General features: G+C 48.8%; 2 protein-coding genes across 2 annotated transcripts in view; one reads left to right on the forward strand and one right to left on the reverse strand.

Moving 5' to 3' along the window:
- The window catches only part of UBXN2A (UBX domain protein 2A), a 38,799-nt gene extending 30,240 nt beyond the window's left edge, over positions 1-8,559 (reverse strand). The window contains exon 1 of the mRNA XM_056123868.1: positions 8,385-8,559. The gene's annotated coding sequence lies outside the window, so the exon portion shown is untranslated. The remainder of the gene's footprint in view (positions 1-8,384) is intronic.
- A 9,546-nt stretch (positions 8,560-18,105) lies between these two features.
- ATAD2B (ATPase family AAA domain containing 2B) overlaps positions 18,106-18,683 on the forward strand; it is a 144,498-nt gene continuing 143,920 nt past the window's right edge. Inside the window, exon 1 of the mRNA XM_056123673.1 lies at positions 18,106-18,336. Coding sequence (XP_055979648.1) covers positions 18,106-18,336 — 231 coding nt within the window. The remainder of the gene's footprint in view (positions 18,337-18,683) is intronic.

Genomic DNA, 18,683 nt, shown 5'->3' on the forward strand with positions numbered 1-18,683 from the left:
TGATGCTCAAGGGTGTTACTCCTGCCTCTGCACTCACGTATTACTCCTGGTAGTGCTCAGGGTACCATATGGGATGCTGGGGATCAAACCCAGGTCAGATGCATGCAAGGCAAATACCCTACCTGCTGTATTCACGCTCTGACCCCTCAATTTAGTTTTTAAATAAATTCATTTTTACATATGGTAAAGGTAAAGGCCCTCCCGTTGATCGTCGATTTGCTCGAGCGGGCCCAGTAACGTCTCCATTGGAGACTTTGTTGTTACTGTGTCTGGCATATCGAATACTCTCGGTAGCTTGCCGGGCTCTCCGAGAGGGGTGGAGGAATCGAACTCGGGTCGGCCATGTTGGCCGGGTGTAAGGCGAACGCCCTACCACTGTGCTATCTTCTTAAATGTAATGACTATGTAGGCCTAAAGTAGCACTAAAATGATCTCACGATCAAGTAACTAGACTCAAGACTGTTTTTTTCTCTGCAAAGTAAAGCAATAATAAAAATAAATTTTGGAACCAGAGAGATAGCACAGGGTTAAGGTGCGTGCCTTGCACGTGGCTGACCCTGACACTGCAAATAGTCCTATGAGTACTATCAGGTGTGGTCCCCAAATTTACCCATCCCCAAAAATAAAAATAAGGGCCCTTAGAAATAGTACAGGGGATAAAGTGTCTGCTTTACATTCAGTTTGATCCCTGACTCTGCATATGGTCTCCTGAGCACCACCAGGGGTCACTCCTGAGTGAGTACAGAGCATCCCAGATGTGGCCTCAAACCTCCTCTGCCAAATAAATAAAATAAATCTTAAAAACTGATACTCTTTTGACAAAAGATTTCTTTAAAACTATGATATAAATTAACAATGTACTTTGGCTTAGCAACAAAACAACAGAAAATTTCACTCAATCTCCAACAAGTTACAAAATATCAAGATAAATTCAATTACAATCTTTTGGGAAGGCAGACCCACAAGGTGCCAGCAGCCTTGGGCCTGAGCCACACACATCGCTGGGGCTTGAAGCACTGGCCCAAGTTGGCCCAGTACCACTGACCATGAACTCCTGGGCCCCCAGACCACTGGTTGGGTGGTCCTGAAAACACTGAGAATCTGAAGATGGTAGTCTTTTATTTTCTTTTATTTTTATTGAATCGCCGTGAGAACAGTTACAAAGCTCTTAGGTTTAAGTCTTGGTCATAAAATGATCAAACACCCATCCCTTCACCAGTACACATTTTCCACCACCAAGAACCCCAGTATACCCCCATCCCACCCCTCCCCCTGCCAGTGTGGCAGGTGATTTCCACTTTACTCTCTCTACTTTGATTACATTCAATTTTTTGACAGAAGACCTACCATTATTATTTGGAATTTTCCCCCAATATTCAGACCTGCTGAGAAGGCATCATTAGATACTTTGTTTTCTATTGCTGATAATGAAGAGCATATGATGTCGCGTGGCCACAATAGTGGCCATGCAATTTTGGATTTCTGATATTTTAGTAATTAAGTCCGGAGGGATTGATGGTAGTCTTTTAAATAAACACAATAGTTATGCAAAGCCAGCATAACCAAGCTGAATTTAAAGGCACCAAGATTCAAATGTAAAATTTAACATGAGGGTCACATCAATAAATGGCTGAAGAGGCAGCTACAAGCTCTTGTACCCCACAAAAATGGCAAAAAGCAGGAGAAACTTTTGAAAGCAACTTAGGACTCTGGATGTAGCCCCCAAAATGCACAGCAACTGGTTTCAGAGGCTGACTCGGTGGCTCAGAACACCTGTCTCCAGGTATAAGGTCACGTGTTCAACCCCCAGGACTTCTACCTGCACTGAGCACAATCCTATAAGCACCACAGTGGAAGAGATGCAATTTCCAACAGCACCACAACTGAAAGAGTTGTGGGGACCACGCCAGGAAGATCCTTCGTAGGCTCATCGGAGCACCCCTGGACAGTGAGTGAGCATCATAGCTAAACAACCAGGCATGTGTATGATCCCTGAAGCTAAATTTAACTGAAGTATGGGGCTGGAGTGATAACAGTCTACACAACCGAGTGAATATTGAATCAAGACAAAGGCAGCTTAAAAATGGCAGGTGAGGGCCCAAGATAGGGCTCAGTGGCAGAAGGCCTGCCTTGCTAGAGTGAGGTGCAAGCTCTTCCCTGGCGCTGTGCAAGATCTCAGATACCATAGAGTGTGTGGGGCCCGGGTTCTGCACCAACGAAAGTGTGCCACCCTAGGTGAGCTCTGCAGTGATGTGTGCTCGCACAGCACGATGGTCACACGGCCATATATCATCGCCACCATCACCAATCGGAAGAGAAAGGAAGCATCATTGCAGACAGGTCAGATCAAAAAACGAGCAGAGGGCTTGAGGCCTTCCTCCAAAGCAGATACCCAAATGGTCAACAAGCAGATGTAAAGATATGGAACATCACCATCACAAAGTGACACTTTATCCACTGGCAAGGCTATGACAACTTCCTGTATGGTCTATAATTCAGAAAATATAATTTTTTGGTGTCTTTTTAAATTATTTTCTAGGGGAGGGGCTGGAGCGATAACACAGCAGATAGGGCGTTTGCCTTGCACAGGGCCGACCCAGGTTTGATTCCCAGCATCCCATATGGTCCCCTGAGCATCGCCAGGAGTGATTCCTGAGTACAGAACCAGGAGTAAGCCCTGAGCATCACCGGGTGTCAATAAGCAAAATATCACGACATCAGACCATCCTGTTGTGTTTGTCAATTGCCTTGAGCAGGCCCCAGTAACGTCTCCATCCTAGCCCTGAGATTTTTTTAAAAAAGTGCCATATTCAAGGCTCTTTCAGGGTTAGGATATATTTATTTATTTATTTATTTCAGGAGATGGGAATTACACCTGGTAGTGCTCAGAGGTGACTCCTGTCCCCATGCTCAGGGATCATTCCTGGCAGGCTTGGGGGACTACATGGTGTGCCAAGGATTGAACCCAGTTTCACTGCATGCAAAGGAAATGCCCCACCCACTGTACTACCTCTCCAGTCCCTAAAATATGTTTTAAAGAAATTTGTGACAGTAGGAATGTACAAACCACATGATTTTAAAAGGAAGACCACTGAGGGACTGGAGTCATAGTACAGTGGGGTAGGGCACTTATCCTGCATGGGGCCAACAAGCATCCCATATGGTCCTCAGTCCCATGAGGAATAATTCCTATAATCACTGGGTGTGGCCCCCAAACAAACAAGCAAGCAAAAATAGTTATAGATTATAGGAGGTGGCTGAAAGGGTTGGACAGAACTCTAGGTATGATCCCTCACAGCTTCCTGTGCACTGCGGGTGTCACCCAGCACCACTGGGGAGGTTTCTGCCAGAGATTTGTTTATGTACCGAACCCCCAAGCACTGTTTAAAACTAACAACAGATGGGACTGGAAAAATAGCACAGAGGGTAAGGTGCTTGCCTTCCATACTCCTGGCCCAGGTTCGACACTCCATATGGTCCCCTGAGCCTGCCAGGAGTGATTCTTGGGAGCAGAGTCAGGAGTAATCCCTGAGCATCCCTAGGTGTGGCCCTGAAAGCAACACAACAAAACAAAAACAAAACTAACAAAAGAACTACAGAACAGTCTCTCATCAGGAAGCTTCCAGCCTGAGGTGTGAAAAAGAGACTGAATTGCTCATTCTAAACATGGAATAGACTTATGAAGTCAAAGCTAATGTTAATATCGACATAAAGTCACCAGGACTTCAAGTATTTGCTATCATAAATTAGTCATATGTAAATGAACCATGTAAAATTGGCACCAGCGGAAAGGGTGACTACATATGAGAGAAATGAGCCCAGCCAATAAGAAAAATGCCACATGGCAATTTCTATGTTAGCTCTGTAGCACTGTCCTGCCGTTGTTCATCGATTTGCTCGAGAGAGCTGGAGTGACAGTACAGTTGAGTAGAGCACTTGCCTTGCGCACAGCTGACCCAGGCACTCCATAAGGTCCGCCCCAACCCCATGAGGAGTCACCCCTGAGACTTGAGCCTTGAGGCAGGAATAAGCCCTGAGCATTGCCAGGTTTGGCCAAACAACATCATCAACAAAAACTGGGGGGAGAAAGAGAGAACAGATAAACAGAATTTCCTTCATTTTCCTTCAGTCCACTTCCAATTACTACCACTACCATCATACATGTGTATTGTGTATCACAGTTTACCAAACACCTTTCCCAATATTATTCCACTTACTCCCAACAACTGCAGTGATAAAAATCAGTCAGGAGACAGTGAAACAGTTTTCGCAACATGTCCCTGAGGAAAATCCAATCAAAATAGACTTAGCAGAATTGGAGCAATAGTACAATGGGAAGGGTGTTTGCCTTGCACATGGCTAACTGGGTTTGTTCCCTGGCATCCTATCTGATCCCCCAAACACAGTCAGAAGTAATTTACGAGTACAGAGTCAGGAGTAACCCCCGAACATTGCCAGGTGTAGCTTCCAATCCCCCCAAAAAAAGTACATTTAGAAGCACTCTTCTTTGATGGAGCTGTGTCCCAATCCTGGGTACATAACTTTTTACTTTTTGATCTTTTGTTTTTGTTCCAGTCTCCTGACAATTAGCACCCCCCTTCAACAAAACCATCTTACATCACAAAAGGAAAAAAAAGGTTATCTAATTTAAAATGCAGTATCTTTTGTAGGGGGCCACATTCAAGTGGTGCTCAGGACTTCTGGCTCTGTCTTCAGGGACCATTTCTAGTGGGCTCAGGGGACCATATGGGGTGCTGGAGACTGAACCCAGGTTGGCCATGTAAAAGTCAAATGCACTATCCATTGTACTATCCCTCTGGCCCCCGAAATATAGTACTTTTAATGCAAAAATTAACCTTTGACCAGAAAAATCATTACACTATCAATTTTAGTTCTTTGTAAATATGTAGTATAGACTGCTCTTTTTTTTTTTTTTTTAAAGGCTATATATTTGTCAAGACTTTATAAAAGTGACATGCCGCCTTTATGGAGAAACTAGCATTTCTTCTTAAGGATAAAGCCATTCCTGGCATCAAACACCATGGAAAAGAAACTGATGCCACATTTCTACATGAAGTTCTTTTCACTTAACTATGGTAGGGGTTGAGGCCGCCAAGTCTTCAGAGGCAAATTAACCACACAGAATCAGAATCAAAGCACTTGAAGTCAAGCTTATTTCAGGGGTGAATATGTGGTTCATTGGTAGAGAGACATGCTTTCACATGTATGAAGTCCTGCATGTGGTCCCTGCGCCCACCCCACCCAAAAGACATATCACTTAAAGCTGAGGACACAGCTCAGTGGTAGAATCTGAGCCTCACATGTTTGAGACTCCAGGATCAATCCCCAGCACCCACCCAAATAAATATTGCTTGATTACTTGATCACTTGATTTCCCGTTAATCGTTGATTTGCTCAAGCGGGCGCCAGTAACGTCTCCATTTGTCCCTGTCGCGTGCTAGTGTAGCCCAATGGCATGTGTTCGCTCTAGGAACACCAAGAGCCTCAAACCGATCTTTCATGATCTTGATGAAGAAGTCTGACCATCTGGTAGGTGGGCGGCCACGCGGTCTTTTGACATCCCGTGGAATCCAGTCGGTAACAGCTCTAGTTCAGCGGTCTAAATATTGCTTATTTCTATATATTTTATGAATTCTAATTTTCTACCTACTAATAAAATGTGAAGGCCAGAGAGATAGTACAGTGGGTAGACACTTGCCTTGCACGTGGTCAACCCAGGTTTGATCCTCAGCATCCCAGGCGGTCCCCTGAGCCCTGCCAGGAGTAATCGATCCATGGGCATAGAGCCAGGAGTTTTCCCTAAAGCACAGCCAAGTGTGGGCCAAACAGCAAAATAAATTTTAAAAATATGAAATATTTTGGAAAGGGTTCAATTTAACTTAGTTACAATCAGAGTACTGAAGAAAACAGCATTTTGTCTTCTAGAAGAAACTAGTTAACAATGTTGTTATATGGCCCCCAAAGGACCAGAGGGATATTTATGTCACAAAAGTGGTGTAAGGGAGAATGTTCTGGGGAGAGGACGGGCAGCTGAGTCAGTCAAGACACTCTTTTGGTAGCAAGACATTCTTACTCCAGGGCTCCCTATCAAAACTGCATTGAATATGTGACACCCATCTACCATACACTCCCTTCAGGAAGCTCTCACGATGTCTTCCAAAAAAGTGACAAGAAAATCACTTAACAGGTGGCAATCTGTTTTGTACCTTGGAGTTTGCCGTTTTCATAACTGTAGTTCTCATTCTGACTCAAATCTCTGGCTTGTTTCCTCAAAGCCATTCTTGTGCCCAGATGGTACACACTGAGTCCTAAGGACCTATCGGTTACAACCTCAATAGGATTGGGGGGAGGGATCCTGGGCTTAAAACTTTCGGCTGTGGGCTAGAGTGAGAGTACATCAGGTAGGGCTCTTGCCTTGCATGCAGCTGATCCAAGTTCAATCCCTGGCTCTCCAGATGACCCTCACTCCCCAAGTCCTGCCAGGAGTAATCCTTGAGCACAGACGCAGGAATAAGCATTAAGCATTGCTGGATGTGGTCCATCACCCCACAATAAAACAAAACAAAAACCACAACTTCCCACAGTTCTCCAACAGGGTCCAAATCCCTTGAGAGAAGTTCTACAGGCATCCTTCACTGTCCTTCACTCCAGCACATTTGCATGATGGGGAAATTTCCCTACAAATGTTACTGATGTTGCTGAAAGGCTTCGCCTTATAGGTCTGTCTCCCCTTGGATTTCTTCAATCAGTCCAAGTGCTATGACCTTTCACTTCTGGAAAGGGGCCATGGAAGCCTATTCCCTTTGCCTGGGCTTTTCACCCCTCCTTTGGGAGTCAACGTCACCTAATGGTTATTCCTGGGCTAGTTTAAGAGCCCGTGAGACATACTCTTAAAACATCCAACATTCTTAATACTGAAGTGTCATTTTGACAGGCTGAACGAAAAATCCAAGAGCTGCGCAGAGAGAGGAATCAGAATACGTACAAACGTCGTATCCAAAAAAGCCATATGCTAAGTAAATGAAATCAACAACGGCAAGAAGCATAAACAAACAACAACAAAACTACAATTAAACCATAATTTCCCTATGAAACTACAATGACCGGTAAACACTCCCAAACTACAAGAGCTGTGAATTAAGAAAGCTGATTTTCATGTTGCTATACAATCCCCCTCCTCTTCCTCCTTCTCCTACATTTTGGATAAGTACAAAAAGTTTATTGGGATAGTAAACGGAAGGAGAGATCGAGTAAGACACGTGATCAAGAGGGACCACGGACTTCTCCAGGATGGAGAGAACCTACAACCTATTAATCTTGTTAGTTCCACCTTCACATCCTCACAGATGCCAGCTTCTTATCTTTATTTATTTATTTATTTTTTCTTTTTTTGGGTCACAACCAGCAATCCACAGGGGTTACTCCTGGCTCTGCACTCAGGAATCACTCCTGGCGGTGCTCGGGGGACCATATGGGATGCTGGGAATCGAACCCGGGTCGGCCGCGTGCAAGGCAAAGGCAAACGCCCTACCCGCTGTGCTATCGCTCCAGCCCACCCCCATCTCTATTTTAATGATCTCAGATGACGTCCAAAAAAAAAAAAAAAACACCGGCTGGAACTGTGGAACTGGACACACCTGCCAACTTACGGTTCACTATAGCTAGTGGGTAATAAACTGCAAGTGACAACAAAACAAAAAAACTCGGGCACCTATGGAAAGAGATCAGTGGGGGTGGGGGGGACTGAAAGGATGGATAGTACAGCGGGTAGGGTGCTTGCCTAGGTCGTGTACGAGGCCGACAGGGGTTCGATCCCTGGCATCCCATATGGTCCCCAAGCTGACCACGTGACTTTTGTGTGGAGAATCAGGCGTCAACCCTGAGCCCCCGCCGGATGTGACCCCCCAAAACCGGGGAGGGAGAGAGACGGAGACGGAGACAGAGACAGAGACAGAGGATGAAAACCAAGGACTTTGGAGCCTGCAAAAACCAAAGCAAGGCTGATAATGAAGTTGACTAAACGAAACAGCCGCCCGGGCGGAGTCCCCGCTCTGCGTTTCCCCGGCAGGTGCTTCGGCTGCGGCCGAGCGCCGAGCTGGAAGTTTCTGCGCGCTCTCGGCTAAAGGGCGCCGCGCCGCGCCGCGCAGCCCCAAAGTCCGCACCCGGGGAGCCACGCGCTCGGGGAGGCCCGGACCACATCGGACCGGGTTCACGCTCGGGGCCGCCGCGTCCCCGCATCCTCTGGGGTTCGAAACCCTCGGGACCCCGCCGATCACCGAGACAAAGCCGGGCGCAGAGGCTCCGCCAGCTCCACCGCCCCAGCCCCGCGCCCGCCCCACGCGCCCCGGCCCCGGGCGACTCACCTCGGGCCGCGGGAGGGGGCCGCGCCGCGCAGTGGCTCCGGGGCCGCGCGGCTGGAGCCCGCCCCCTCCGACGGCGACCCCGCCGCGGCCCCCAGACCCGGAGGCTCCGCCACCCTCGGTCACCGCCGCCCGGGGCCGCGCGCGGGCGCGCCCAGTCCTGCCCTGCGCAGCTCCCGGGGCGCGCGCACGCGCGGGAACGCGCGCGGGGCGGGGCTGGCGGCGGCCCCAGCCCTCGGCGTTCCCCGCATCTAGGACCGCAACCTCCTTCAGGCCGCCGCCCGGGCAGCATCACCTGCTTGGCACCCGCCTGGTCGAGGCGTGGGCTTGTTCCCGCCACTGACGACCCCTCACCTCTGTCCCTGATTGAATGGGCCAACAGATTTCCCTGCATGTTGATTGCGCCGAGCTCTACCCGAGCCCTGGGATTCTGGAAAGCGGCGGTCAAAGGTGTTGCTCCACCCATTAGGCCGCTTGGAAGGGTCGCCAAGCTGGGAACCACCCTTCCTCGTGTGATTTCTATATGACTCGCCGCTGCCCAGTTGTTTTCCTAGCCCAAGATCAGACACAAAGCCCCCATCGTCCCGTCTTTTGGCTTCACCAAATGATTAGTGGAACTGATCGCACGCACTACACTGAACAACCTGGACAAAATATCCAACCAGCTCCACTTGAACAAACGTCAGTTAAGCGTTTCTCCTCCGTGGGCCCCTAAACTATGATCTGCCTTCAGCCTGAGCTAGGATGCAACCCCTCTTCTACCACCCCTGGAAAAGCAGCGATGCTCTCCGGGGCTGGATGAGCTCGCCTGCCCACCTTCAATCCACTCCCCTACAACCAACTCTTCCAAGACCCCACAGACAGTTGCACAACTAGGGGCCACTTTCCTGGGTGCAATAGTTGTCCCTTGCTCTCACAACCCATTGCACTAGTCTCTACTTCAATCCGGGATTGGTGGACAGGAACGGGGTAGGGTAGGGTTGACGGTTGAACATTCCACTCTATTGTAATCATCAGCTCCTCTTTTGCAATAGCTCCTTTCCTTCCAGTAGCCAGAAATTCTTTCAAATGAAACCTGCATTTTGCCTAAATAGGGCTCCCCGCCCCCCACCACCCCTGGCCACTGACAGCTTTTAGTGCTGGAATTCAAATTGAGATTGGGCCTCACCCACAGACTCCTGCTTTCCTAGCTCTTGCCATCCTGGGAGTCTTTAGAACTGTCTCCTGTTCATCATTGCCGGCATTGCATGGTGAGTTCGACTTTTAAACCCCAGTGCTCCAGAAATTCTATCTATGGCAGCCTGTAGTAAAGAGCTCCTTTCCATCCTTTGGGCAATGAAGGTCCCTGTGAGACCCCCACTTCTTCATCTTCTGTGTTTTTATTGGTTCTGCTCCCATTCATAATCTGCTGGTGTGCAGATCTTTGGGTGCTCGCTCAGCGATGAGGTGTTGGGGTAGTTGGTATCACCAGGGCCTTACTCTGTGGCAACCAGGTGTCATGGGATTGGGATGAGATTCGAGGTTTTGTGTGTTCTAGACATGGGGGCCACGGCCTTAGCTATCTTTCTGGCTCCTGGTAGTAGCACTGCACTGTCATCTCATTGTTCATCGATTTGCTCGTGCGGGTGCCAGTAACGTTTCTATTCGTCCCAGCCCTGAGATTTTAGCAGCCTCTCCTTACTTGTCTTTCCCAACGGCCAAATTGGAGGCTCTTTCAGGGTCAGGGGAATGAGGCCCATTATTTGTTACTGTTTTTGGCATATCTAATACGGCATGGGTGGCATCTTCCTTTCTTATTTGGATGCTCTTTATGAGTTATTTTTGGTTTGGGGTCCACACCCAGCAGTGTTCAAGTTCTATTCCTTGAGGTGCTGGGCCTCCTGAAACACATGCAGGAATGATTGCCTTTGAGGGAGTTCCTTAGCCCTAGAGGTGCTTTCATCTTATTTCATTTTGCCGAATAGAACTTCCAATATAATGTTGGACAGAAATGAAGAAAGTAGGTTTGAAGCTTTTCAGTCTTATCATGGGGATGAAACCCAGGCCTCCATCTGTTCCAGTCCACTGAGCTATCTCTGACGCAGGTGCGTTTTTTTATTATTAGATTTCATGTTATTTATATTGTGGGGCTCCAGAGTGGTGCTTAGAAGTTCTGGGGGATACTACTGATAATTATTGATAAACTGGGTCTCACAGTTAAACACTAGAGCGAGCACTAGAGCCTGAGGAGTTGGTACTGCTCATGCCCTTTGGTGCCAGTGACCACCAGAGCCACCCAGGGAGTGCTTGGGGACTTCCAGGGTCATACTCTGTGATGCTGAGGAGCCCTTATGGTGCTGGAGGTTGAATCCTCATGAGCACATGACGGGACATATTATATATATTTTTTTTATGAAGAACGTGATCATTTTCCCTATTGCTGTCTAGAACTGGGAGTCCTGATTATTGAAAAATCCCAAAGTTGTATAAATGTTTCTCTTTTTAGAAACCACATTCCTTCTCTTTCCATTTTCTTTCTGCAAAGCCTTGAACTACAGCACAACTGGGAACTCATCAGAGCAATGACATAGCTACTCCATGGGGCCATATTGTCTCTAGAAGCAAGAAAACATTTCTTGTGCACAAATCAGCTTTCACCACCAAGGTGCTTGGCTGAGGGCAATGGAATTAGTAGGCTCATAATTTCCATATGATGCCAATCCAAAAGAAATTTAAATTTCAATGGCTTATTTTCTTGGAGGGAGGATAAAGATGTTCTTTTATGCTGCTTAGAATATACTAAATTTCATAATTTTATTCCTGCCAGAATACTGAAATGAATGGTTCTGAAGTCCAGTTACTTTCTAAGTGTCTTTATCCAGTAATTAAATTAATTTATAAGTTAGCAGTTCTTTTTCAGGAAGGGGAGAGAAAGGGGTTGTAGAGAAGATCTTTACTTGAAACAGATATGTTAAATTAGACTTTATTTTATAGCATGCATTTCTTTTAAAATTAGCGAAAGAAGAAAAATGTGTGTTGTTGCCATTTGGTCCAGGGCACCAATATTACCTTCATTAATATTTGTGCTTGTTTACTGAATACTATGAACCCGGGTATTGGAATAATTCTCTGCTCATCGGTGACACCGCACCATCCTCATTTCACATGGTACTGGTGCAGGATCTGAGTTACTAGCTCTAATTAAAAAAAAAAGTTATGAATCACAGCGAGATACACAGAAGTTTGTTCATGTTCTGATTTATTGTTTTTTTTTTAATCAGGAAACATGTTTGGCTTTTGTCAATTGCTCTTTTGATGCCAATTTAATACCGAAAGAGCTTTTTTGTTGTTGTTGTTCTTTCATTCTTTTCTTGTTACATTGATGCGTTATTCTTGTTATTTTGGGCTTTTGTTGCTGATTTTTGGTGCCATACTCAGTTATGCTTGGGGGTTACTTCTGGCTGTACACCTTGGGTGGTGCTTGGGGGATCTTATGGGATGCTGGGGATAGAACCTGGGTCAGTTGCATGCAAGACAAATACCCTACCTACTGTATTTTCTCTCCAGTCCCAGTGAATTACTTTTTAAGGTATACAAAGTTTATTTAGAAAAATTTGCTTAGAGAAATGTGAAGGAAGAGAAGGAGAGAGCCGTGTGCTCAAGCGAGAACACGGGCTTCTCCCGAGTGAAAAAAGAAAGCAGCATTGATGAATTTTTATTTATTGGTTTCTCATTAACCTTTTGTCTTATTCTGTTTTACTTTAAACCTACCCAGCAGTGTTGGCGGCCATCAGAGCTCAAAAGGCTGTGTGATGCTGAGACCTGAACTCAGATAATTGCAAATACTAGCCATGTATTCCAGTTCTAACCATACTCAGTAATGGATCTGGTTCAATGCTCTTTAGTCTTATCTATAATGAAAATCAAGGTGACATCTTGGATTTAGATCTCTATACAGTTAGCATAATATGTAGCACTGTCCTCCCATTGTTCTTTGCTTTGATCAAGTGGGCACCAGTAACTTCTCCATTGTGAGACTTGCTGCTGTTTTTGGCATATCAAATACACCACGGGGAGCTTGCCAGGCTCTGCTGTGTGGGCGGGATACTCTCGGTAGCTTGCCGGGCTCTCCAAGAGGAGTGGAGGAATTGAACCCGGGTCAGCCGCATGCAAGGCAAATGCCCTACCCGCTGTATGGTGTAATATAGTGTAACATAGAACAGTTAATTCCATGGTTTCCAGAGGCTGTTTTTAAATAGCCCCTTTAATCTATGCTGACATCTATTGCAAGATTCTGAATCTGTGTTCTATTCTACTTACTGATCTTTTTGAAAGAAATCATATTTATGATTATATAGAATATCTATCTCTATCCTAGGTTACTCCTGGCTCTTGGCTCAAGGATCACTCCTGGTAGATCTTGGGTGAGCATATGTGGTGCTGGGGATTTGAACCCAGGTTGGCTGCATGCAAGGCAAGTGCCCTACCAGCTGTACTATCAGTCCGGCCCATCTTTTTATACTTTATTATTATTTTGGGGGGTTCATATCCAGCAGTGCTCAGGGTTAGTCTTGGCTCTGCACTCAGGAATTACTCCTGGTGGTGCTCAGAGGACCATATGGGATGCCAGGGGTCAGGCACATACAAGGCAAATGCCTTACCTGCTATACTACCGCTTGAGCACCTGTTTTTGTATTTTTAAACACTGCATTGCTCTGAGTTCCTGGGAATGAGCTCCGGTGCTCAGGCTCTTTTAATTGGTTCTCACCAAGTGTCCTTTGGGTGGAATAAGCTGGCACTTCTGCTGAACCCAAGCACTTTTCTCTTTTGCTTACTTCTTTTTTCACATATCAGGGAGTTATCCCAGCTCTGAAAAGATTCTAACATGCTCAACTTAAACATTAGTTCTTTAATTCTCTCTCTCTTTTTCTTTTCTGGGCTATACCTGGCCATGCTCAGGAATTATTCCTGGCTCTGTGCCCAGAGATCACTCTTGGCAGGCTCAGGGGAACATATGGTGTGCTGGGGATCAAACCCGGGTTGTCTGCGTTCAAAGCAAGCACATGACTCACTGTCCTATCTCTTTGTCTAATATTAATTCTCTTTACAAGAATCTTTCCTTACAAGGCAAGCACTTGCTGGGAGCATTATAGACTTGTCCACCTTTGCCAAGGTAACACTTGATAGGCATCCCTCACTGAGCAATGCTCTTTCCCCTGATCTACACTATTACTGTATTGGAGTCCAGGTGGATGACTCAAAGGGCTGGAGTGCATGCTTTGTATGTGGGAGCTTCAGGTTTGATCCCTGATACATACAACATGGTCTCTTGAGCACAAATACTTCCTTGTAGATTTGCATGTAGTGGTAAAAGAAGCATCCTGTATTCTCTAAAAGGCCAACAAAACATACAGCAAGGTCTCTTCTCTCTCCCTTTTGTGGATTATCTCGATGATTTACTTGAGATGACTTGAAAGACCGCAGTTGCTGAAAGGGACTCCACTGATCTCTTTGTACCAACAAAGAGAAAGATTCCTAATGCTAATAATACCTATTGCTCCAAATGCTATAGGTTTTATTTAATTGCTGGGTTGCCATTTTCTTTATTTTTGATTTGGGGAGCCATACATCATGGTGCTGGGGGGCTATTCCTAACTGTTGCTTAGGGGTCACTCCTGGCCATGCTCTGGAGCTGTGGGGTCTCCTACGTGCCAATCATGTGCTCTAGTCATCTCTCTGGGCCTCCTTGTTAACTATTTTATTTTGGTTTTCAGGCCACACCCAGCGATGCTCAGGAGTTATTCCTGGCTCTGTACTCAGAAATTACTTCTGGCAGTGCTTGGGGGAATTTAGGGGATGCCAGGGATTAAATCTGGGTCAGTTGTGTGCAAGGCAAGGGTTCTACCCTCTGTACTATCTCTCCAACTGACTATTCTATGTTCTAACTCAATGATTAGTTTAATTCAAGGTACCTCATGAAAATGGAATCATGAAAATTTTTTTTGGGGGGGGTGCATACCAGGTGATTATCAGGCATTTCTGGTTCTGTGCTGGAGGGATCAAACCTCCAGGTGCTTTTATGCAAAGTATACACTAGAGCCCTTTGAGTTATCTTGCTGGCTTTTTCATTAATGTTTTTAAGAGAATAGTCCATTTACACACAGTCAGTTTTAATCATGCATCTTGTTTATAAGCATTTGGATTCCACTTTGGCTATTGTGAATTATGCTGCCGTGAACATTGGTATACACTTCCTGGCTCTCATTCCTTTAGTATTATTTGTAGAGGCTGGCAAACAGCCCATAAGCCTGTTTAATTTGTGGCCTTTTGGGGTACACTGGTTAGCTAAGAATGCTTCTTTTTTCTATTTTTTTTGCAGGATTATAAACACAACAAAATAAAAACCCTAAACCAAACAAAAAAGTACATGTCACAGACCACATGTATCCTGCAAAAGTTAAAATGTTTATCTACAGACTTGTTCTTAATGATGAGAACAAAGTTTGTTGATTTCAAGCTTCTAAATTATTCTCTTTTGGCTTATTTGTTTGGGGGCCTTCACTGATGGTTACTCAGGGGCTATTATTTCCTGTGTGGTGCTTTCTTGGGTCTCCTGCCTCAGAGCCTGTTGCTCCAGTCCTTTGGGCTATCTCTCCTGCTCTGGATCTTGAGTGATGTTTGTACTTTCTTTTTTTCTTTTCTTTTCTTTTGGCTTTTTGGGTCACACCCAGCGTTCTCAGAGGTTACTCTTGGCTCTGCACTCAGGAATCACTCCTGGCAGTGCTCGGGGAACCATATGGGATGCCGGGGATCGAACCCGGGTCGACTGCGTGCAGGGCAAATGCCCTACCTGCTGTACTATCGCTGTACTGGCCCCGATGTTTGTACTTTCATTACTGATATTTGTGACTTGGATCTTTTCTTCATTCCCTGCCCCATTTTGGGTTCAGTTAATGGATTTTTTTTTTACTGAAATCAACTTTTTTTTTTTTTGCTTTTGGGTCACACCCAGCAATGCTCAGGGGTTACTCCTGGCTCTGCACTCAGGAATTACCCCTGGCGGGGCTCAGGGGACCATATGGGATGCTGGGAATCGAACCCAGGTCAGCCACGTGCAAGGCAAACCCCCCACCGGCTGTGCTATCACTCCAGTCCCTGAAATCAACTTTTACTAGAAATTGCTTCCTATTTCATTATTTTCTCACTTGTGTCTATGTACAGTGACTGAAATTCAGCCACACTTTTTTTCCTTCTATTTGGGTCACACCTGGAGATGCTTAGGGGTTACTGACTCTTGGCTCTGCACTCAAATTACTCCTGGCTGTGCTCGGGGGACCATATGGGATGCCCGGATTATCTGTATCGCTTCACTTACAATCAGCCTCTTACACAAGGGGCTTGGGGAGGTGTGAAGCAAAGGGAGGGAATCCAGTGAACCCCGGTGACCGTGTTGTTACTCTGGTGTTGTCAACAATCGGTTTGCACGCCTCTGAGACAAGTGTCTTTGCTAGAAAAATGGGCTAGAATCTGAATAGATGGTGGACTAACTCCCCCTTCCCACCCCTTCTCCACCCAAGCATCTTACTCTCAGGCTGGGGCTTGGGGACTATATAGAAAAAAGGGGGTTGAGGGACTGTGGGTTGTGAAGAGGGGTCCAGTCAAGGGGCTGTGTCTGGCTTTGGGGGTTAGGCGTGGAGATTGGCTTCCTACAGCCTGAAGTGACATGCCTCCAGAGATGTACTCCCCCAGAGGTGGATGTTCTCTCCCTCCACCCCTGTGACCGATCTTTTAACATTAAGCATACAATGTTTCAAAACGGTCCTTTGAAAAATAAAGTAGATGAGGCCAAGGCCAGGGGAAAGGTTTTGAAAAGTAGTTCTGTGTACAAGATGGAGCCTGCTGCTTACTGCATGATAGCCTACCTTTGAAGAGTTGCCCAAAGCCCTACAAAATATACAGTGTTGCAAGCCAGTAATAAAATGATAAAAACAAAACAGTAACAATTCTCCCAGCCCTTGTTGCAGGGGAGGTGACTATTCTGTCAATGAACTCCTAGCTCAGCATCCCGGAAAAACCCAGGTGTGCCCTTCCACACCCGAAAGAGGAGTGTTTTAAGAGGCGACCCGGTGTGCCCGGAGGGTGTGGCATGCAAATCAGTAAAAATTTAAAATAAGGGGTGGGGTAGGGGATTACCTGTCGGCTTTCCAAACGGAAACACGATCTCCATTTCTCCATTTTTAGTGCTGTATGCGGCTTTGTTGACCGATCGGGAACCTGGAGGGCTAGCAAGCTCTAATTTTGGTTGAGCCCGGTTGATTTTTACAGGGCTGAATTTGAGTCTTCAGTTTTTCTCGGGGTACTAAATAGGGAAGAACTTCTGCCCAGGAAATGCTGGGCTTACTATCACTAACGTACCGAGGATTTTTTGAAATGATCATAATTCCTAGTTTAGAGCGGACTTGATTTTTAACATAAAAATCGTGTGTGCCTTAATAATTTTCCTTTCTAGTGAGATCACACATTTATCTCTTTTTTTTTGGGGGGGGGAGGGTATTGGTCCTCATTTTGCATTCTGCACGGGGGCGGCCGTGATAGACGAGCCTCTGGCTGGGAAGATTTCCTTCTTTGTGGCTGCGGCTTCGATCTGGCTAAGGTTATAGCGCCGACGACCCTGCCTGGCTTTGTTTAGAGACGCAGGCTGCTGCGTTTATTAATTTGTCTACCCCCCCACCCCACCCCCCGCCCCAAGCTCGGCGCGTGCCAGATACCGCACAGATCTGTTTGATCACAGTTGTCATTCTCCTTTTCACAGCCACGAAACGTGCGACTCAAGTTCACTGTCTTGCCTTTGGGGCTTGCAACTAGGTCACCGCGCCGTGGTCATCACCCCCCCCACCCCCCCCGCCCTTCACCTCCATCCCACCCCCACCCCCATTCCTCGCCTTTGGGTGGAGGGGGGGGTCGTTCCTCGCCCTCTGCAGGACATCAGGAGTAAGGGGTGGGGGTGGGGGGGAAGAAAAAATAAAAGGGGGCTCCGTCTTCGCAGGGTGGGAAGGCTCCAGGCCCGGCTCCAGTGCGCCGGCTCGGCTTCTCCCCATTCCCTCCCTCCCCACCCGGCTCCGAGACGGCCGGTGGGACCTGGGGGAACCATAGAGCCGTCCCAGCCCAGAGCGTCCCTCCCGAGGCCGCCCGCGGCCGACGCCGCGCTGCTGGGCGGGCCCTAGCGGAGGGGCGGAGGGAAGGGAGGGAGCGAGCGAGAGAGCGCGAGCGAGCGAGCCAGAGCAGGAGAGAGCGAGTGGGAGAGAGGGGCGCCGCGGTCTGGGCAGGGCTGGCGGCCTCGCAGCGCCCCGCGGCGGCCGCGGCCGGAAGCGCGCTCGTCGGCCCTGCGGCGCCGGAGCCCTGACGCACGGAGCTCGAGAACGAGAACGAGAGAGAAAGGGGCAGCAATGGCGGCGCCGCTCGGCTCCCGCTGAGGAGGGCGCAGCCGGCGGAGGGTCTGAGCGGCGGGCGCGCGGCCGTGCCCGCCCCCGCAAGCTCCGGCTCTCCTTCCCGCGCCGACTCGCCGCCGCCGCCGCGTCCCTCCGCCCTCCTCGCGGCCCGGCTCGCGGCGCCCCGGCTCCTCGGCTCCTCGGCGCCCCGGCTCCGGCGGGCCCCGGGCGGGCGGGCGAGCGGGCGAGCGGGCGGGCGGGCGAGCGAGCGGCGGGCCGGTGCCCCCTTCCCGGCTCCCCCGCGCGCGCCGCGGACCATGGTGAACACGCGCAAGAGCTCCCTGCGCCTCCTCGGCTCCAAGTCGCCGGGGCCCGGGCCCGGGCCTGGGGCCGGAGCCGGAGCCGAGCCCGGGGCGAGCGGCAGCGGCAGCGGCAGCAGCCATTTCATCTCGTCTCGGACCCGCTCCTCCAAGACGCGCGCCGCCAGCTGCCCCGCCGCCAAGGCCGGGGCCGGCGGGGCGGCGGGCGCCGCGGCCGACGAGGCCCGGGTAAGCGAGCGCCGCGGGGCCGGGCGGGGAAAACGAGGCTTTGTTGTGGCGGGGAGCTCCCCGCTCCAGCCCCCCGCACCCCGCACCCCGCAGCCCGCACCCGGGGCCGCGACAGCCCGGCCGCCCGGCTCTTTTGTGTGGGCGGCGGCGACGGCGGCGGCGGCGGGCGCCCCCCGGGGAGGGGGCCCCGAGGGGCGCGGAGGGGCGGGGGGGGCGCGCCCTTTCGGGGACGTTGGCGCGGCCGGTCGCGCGTGTCCCGGCCCCGGCGCGGCGGGGGGCGCGGCGGGGCCCGGCCGGGCCGTGGGGGCTGCGGCGGGGAAGCGAAAGTTTGCGGCGCTGTCGGAGGC

The sequence above is a fragment of the Sorex fumeus genome, unplaced genomic scaffold (assembly GCF_029834395.1).
Source record: "Sorex fumeus unplaced genomic scaffold, SorFum_2.1 ptg000006l, whole genome shotgun sequence".
NCBI lineage: Eukaryota > Metazoa > Chordata > Mammalia > Eulipotyphla > Soricidae > Sorex > Sorex fumeus.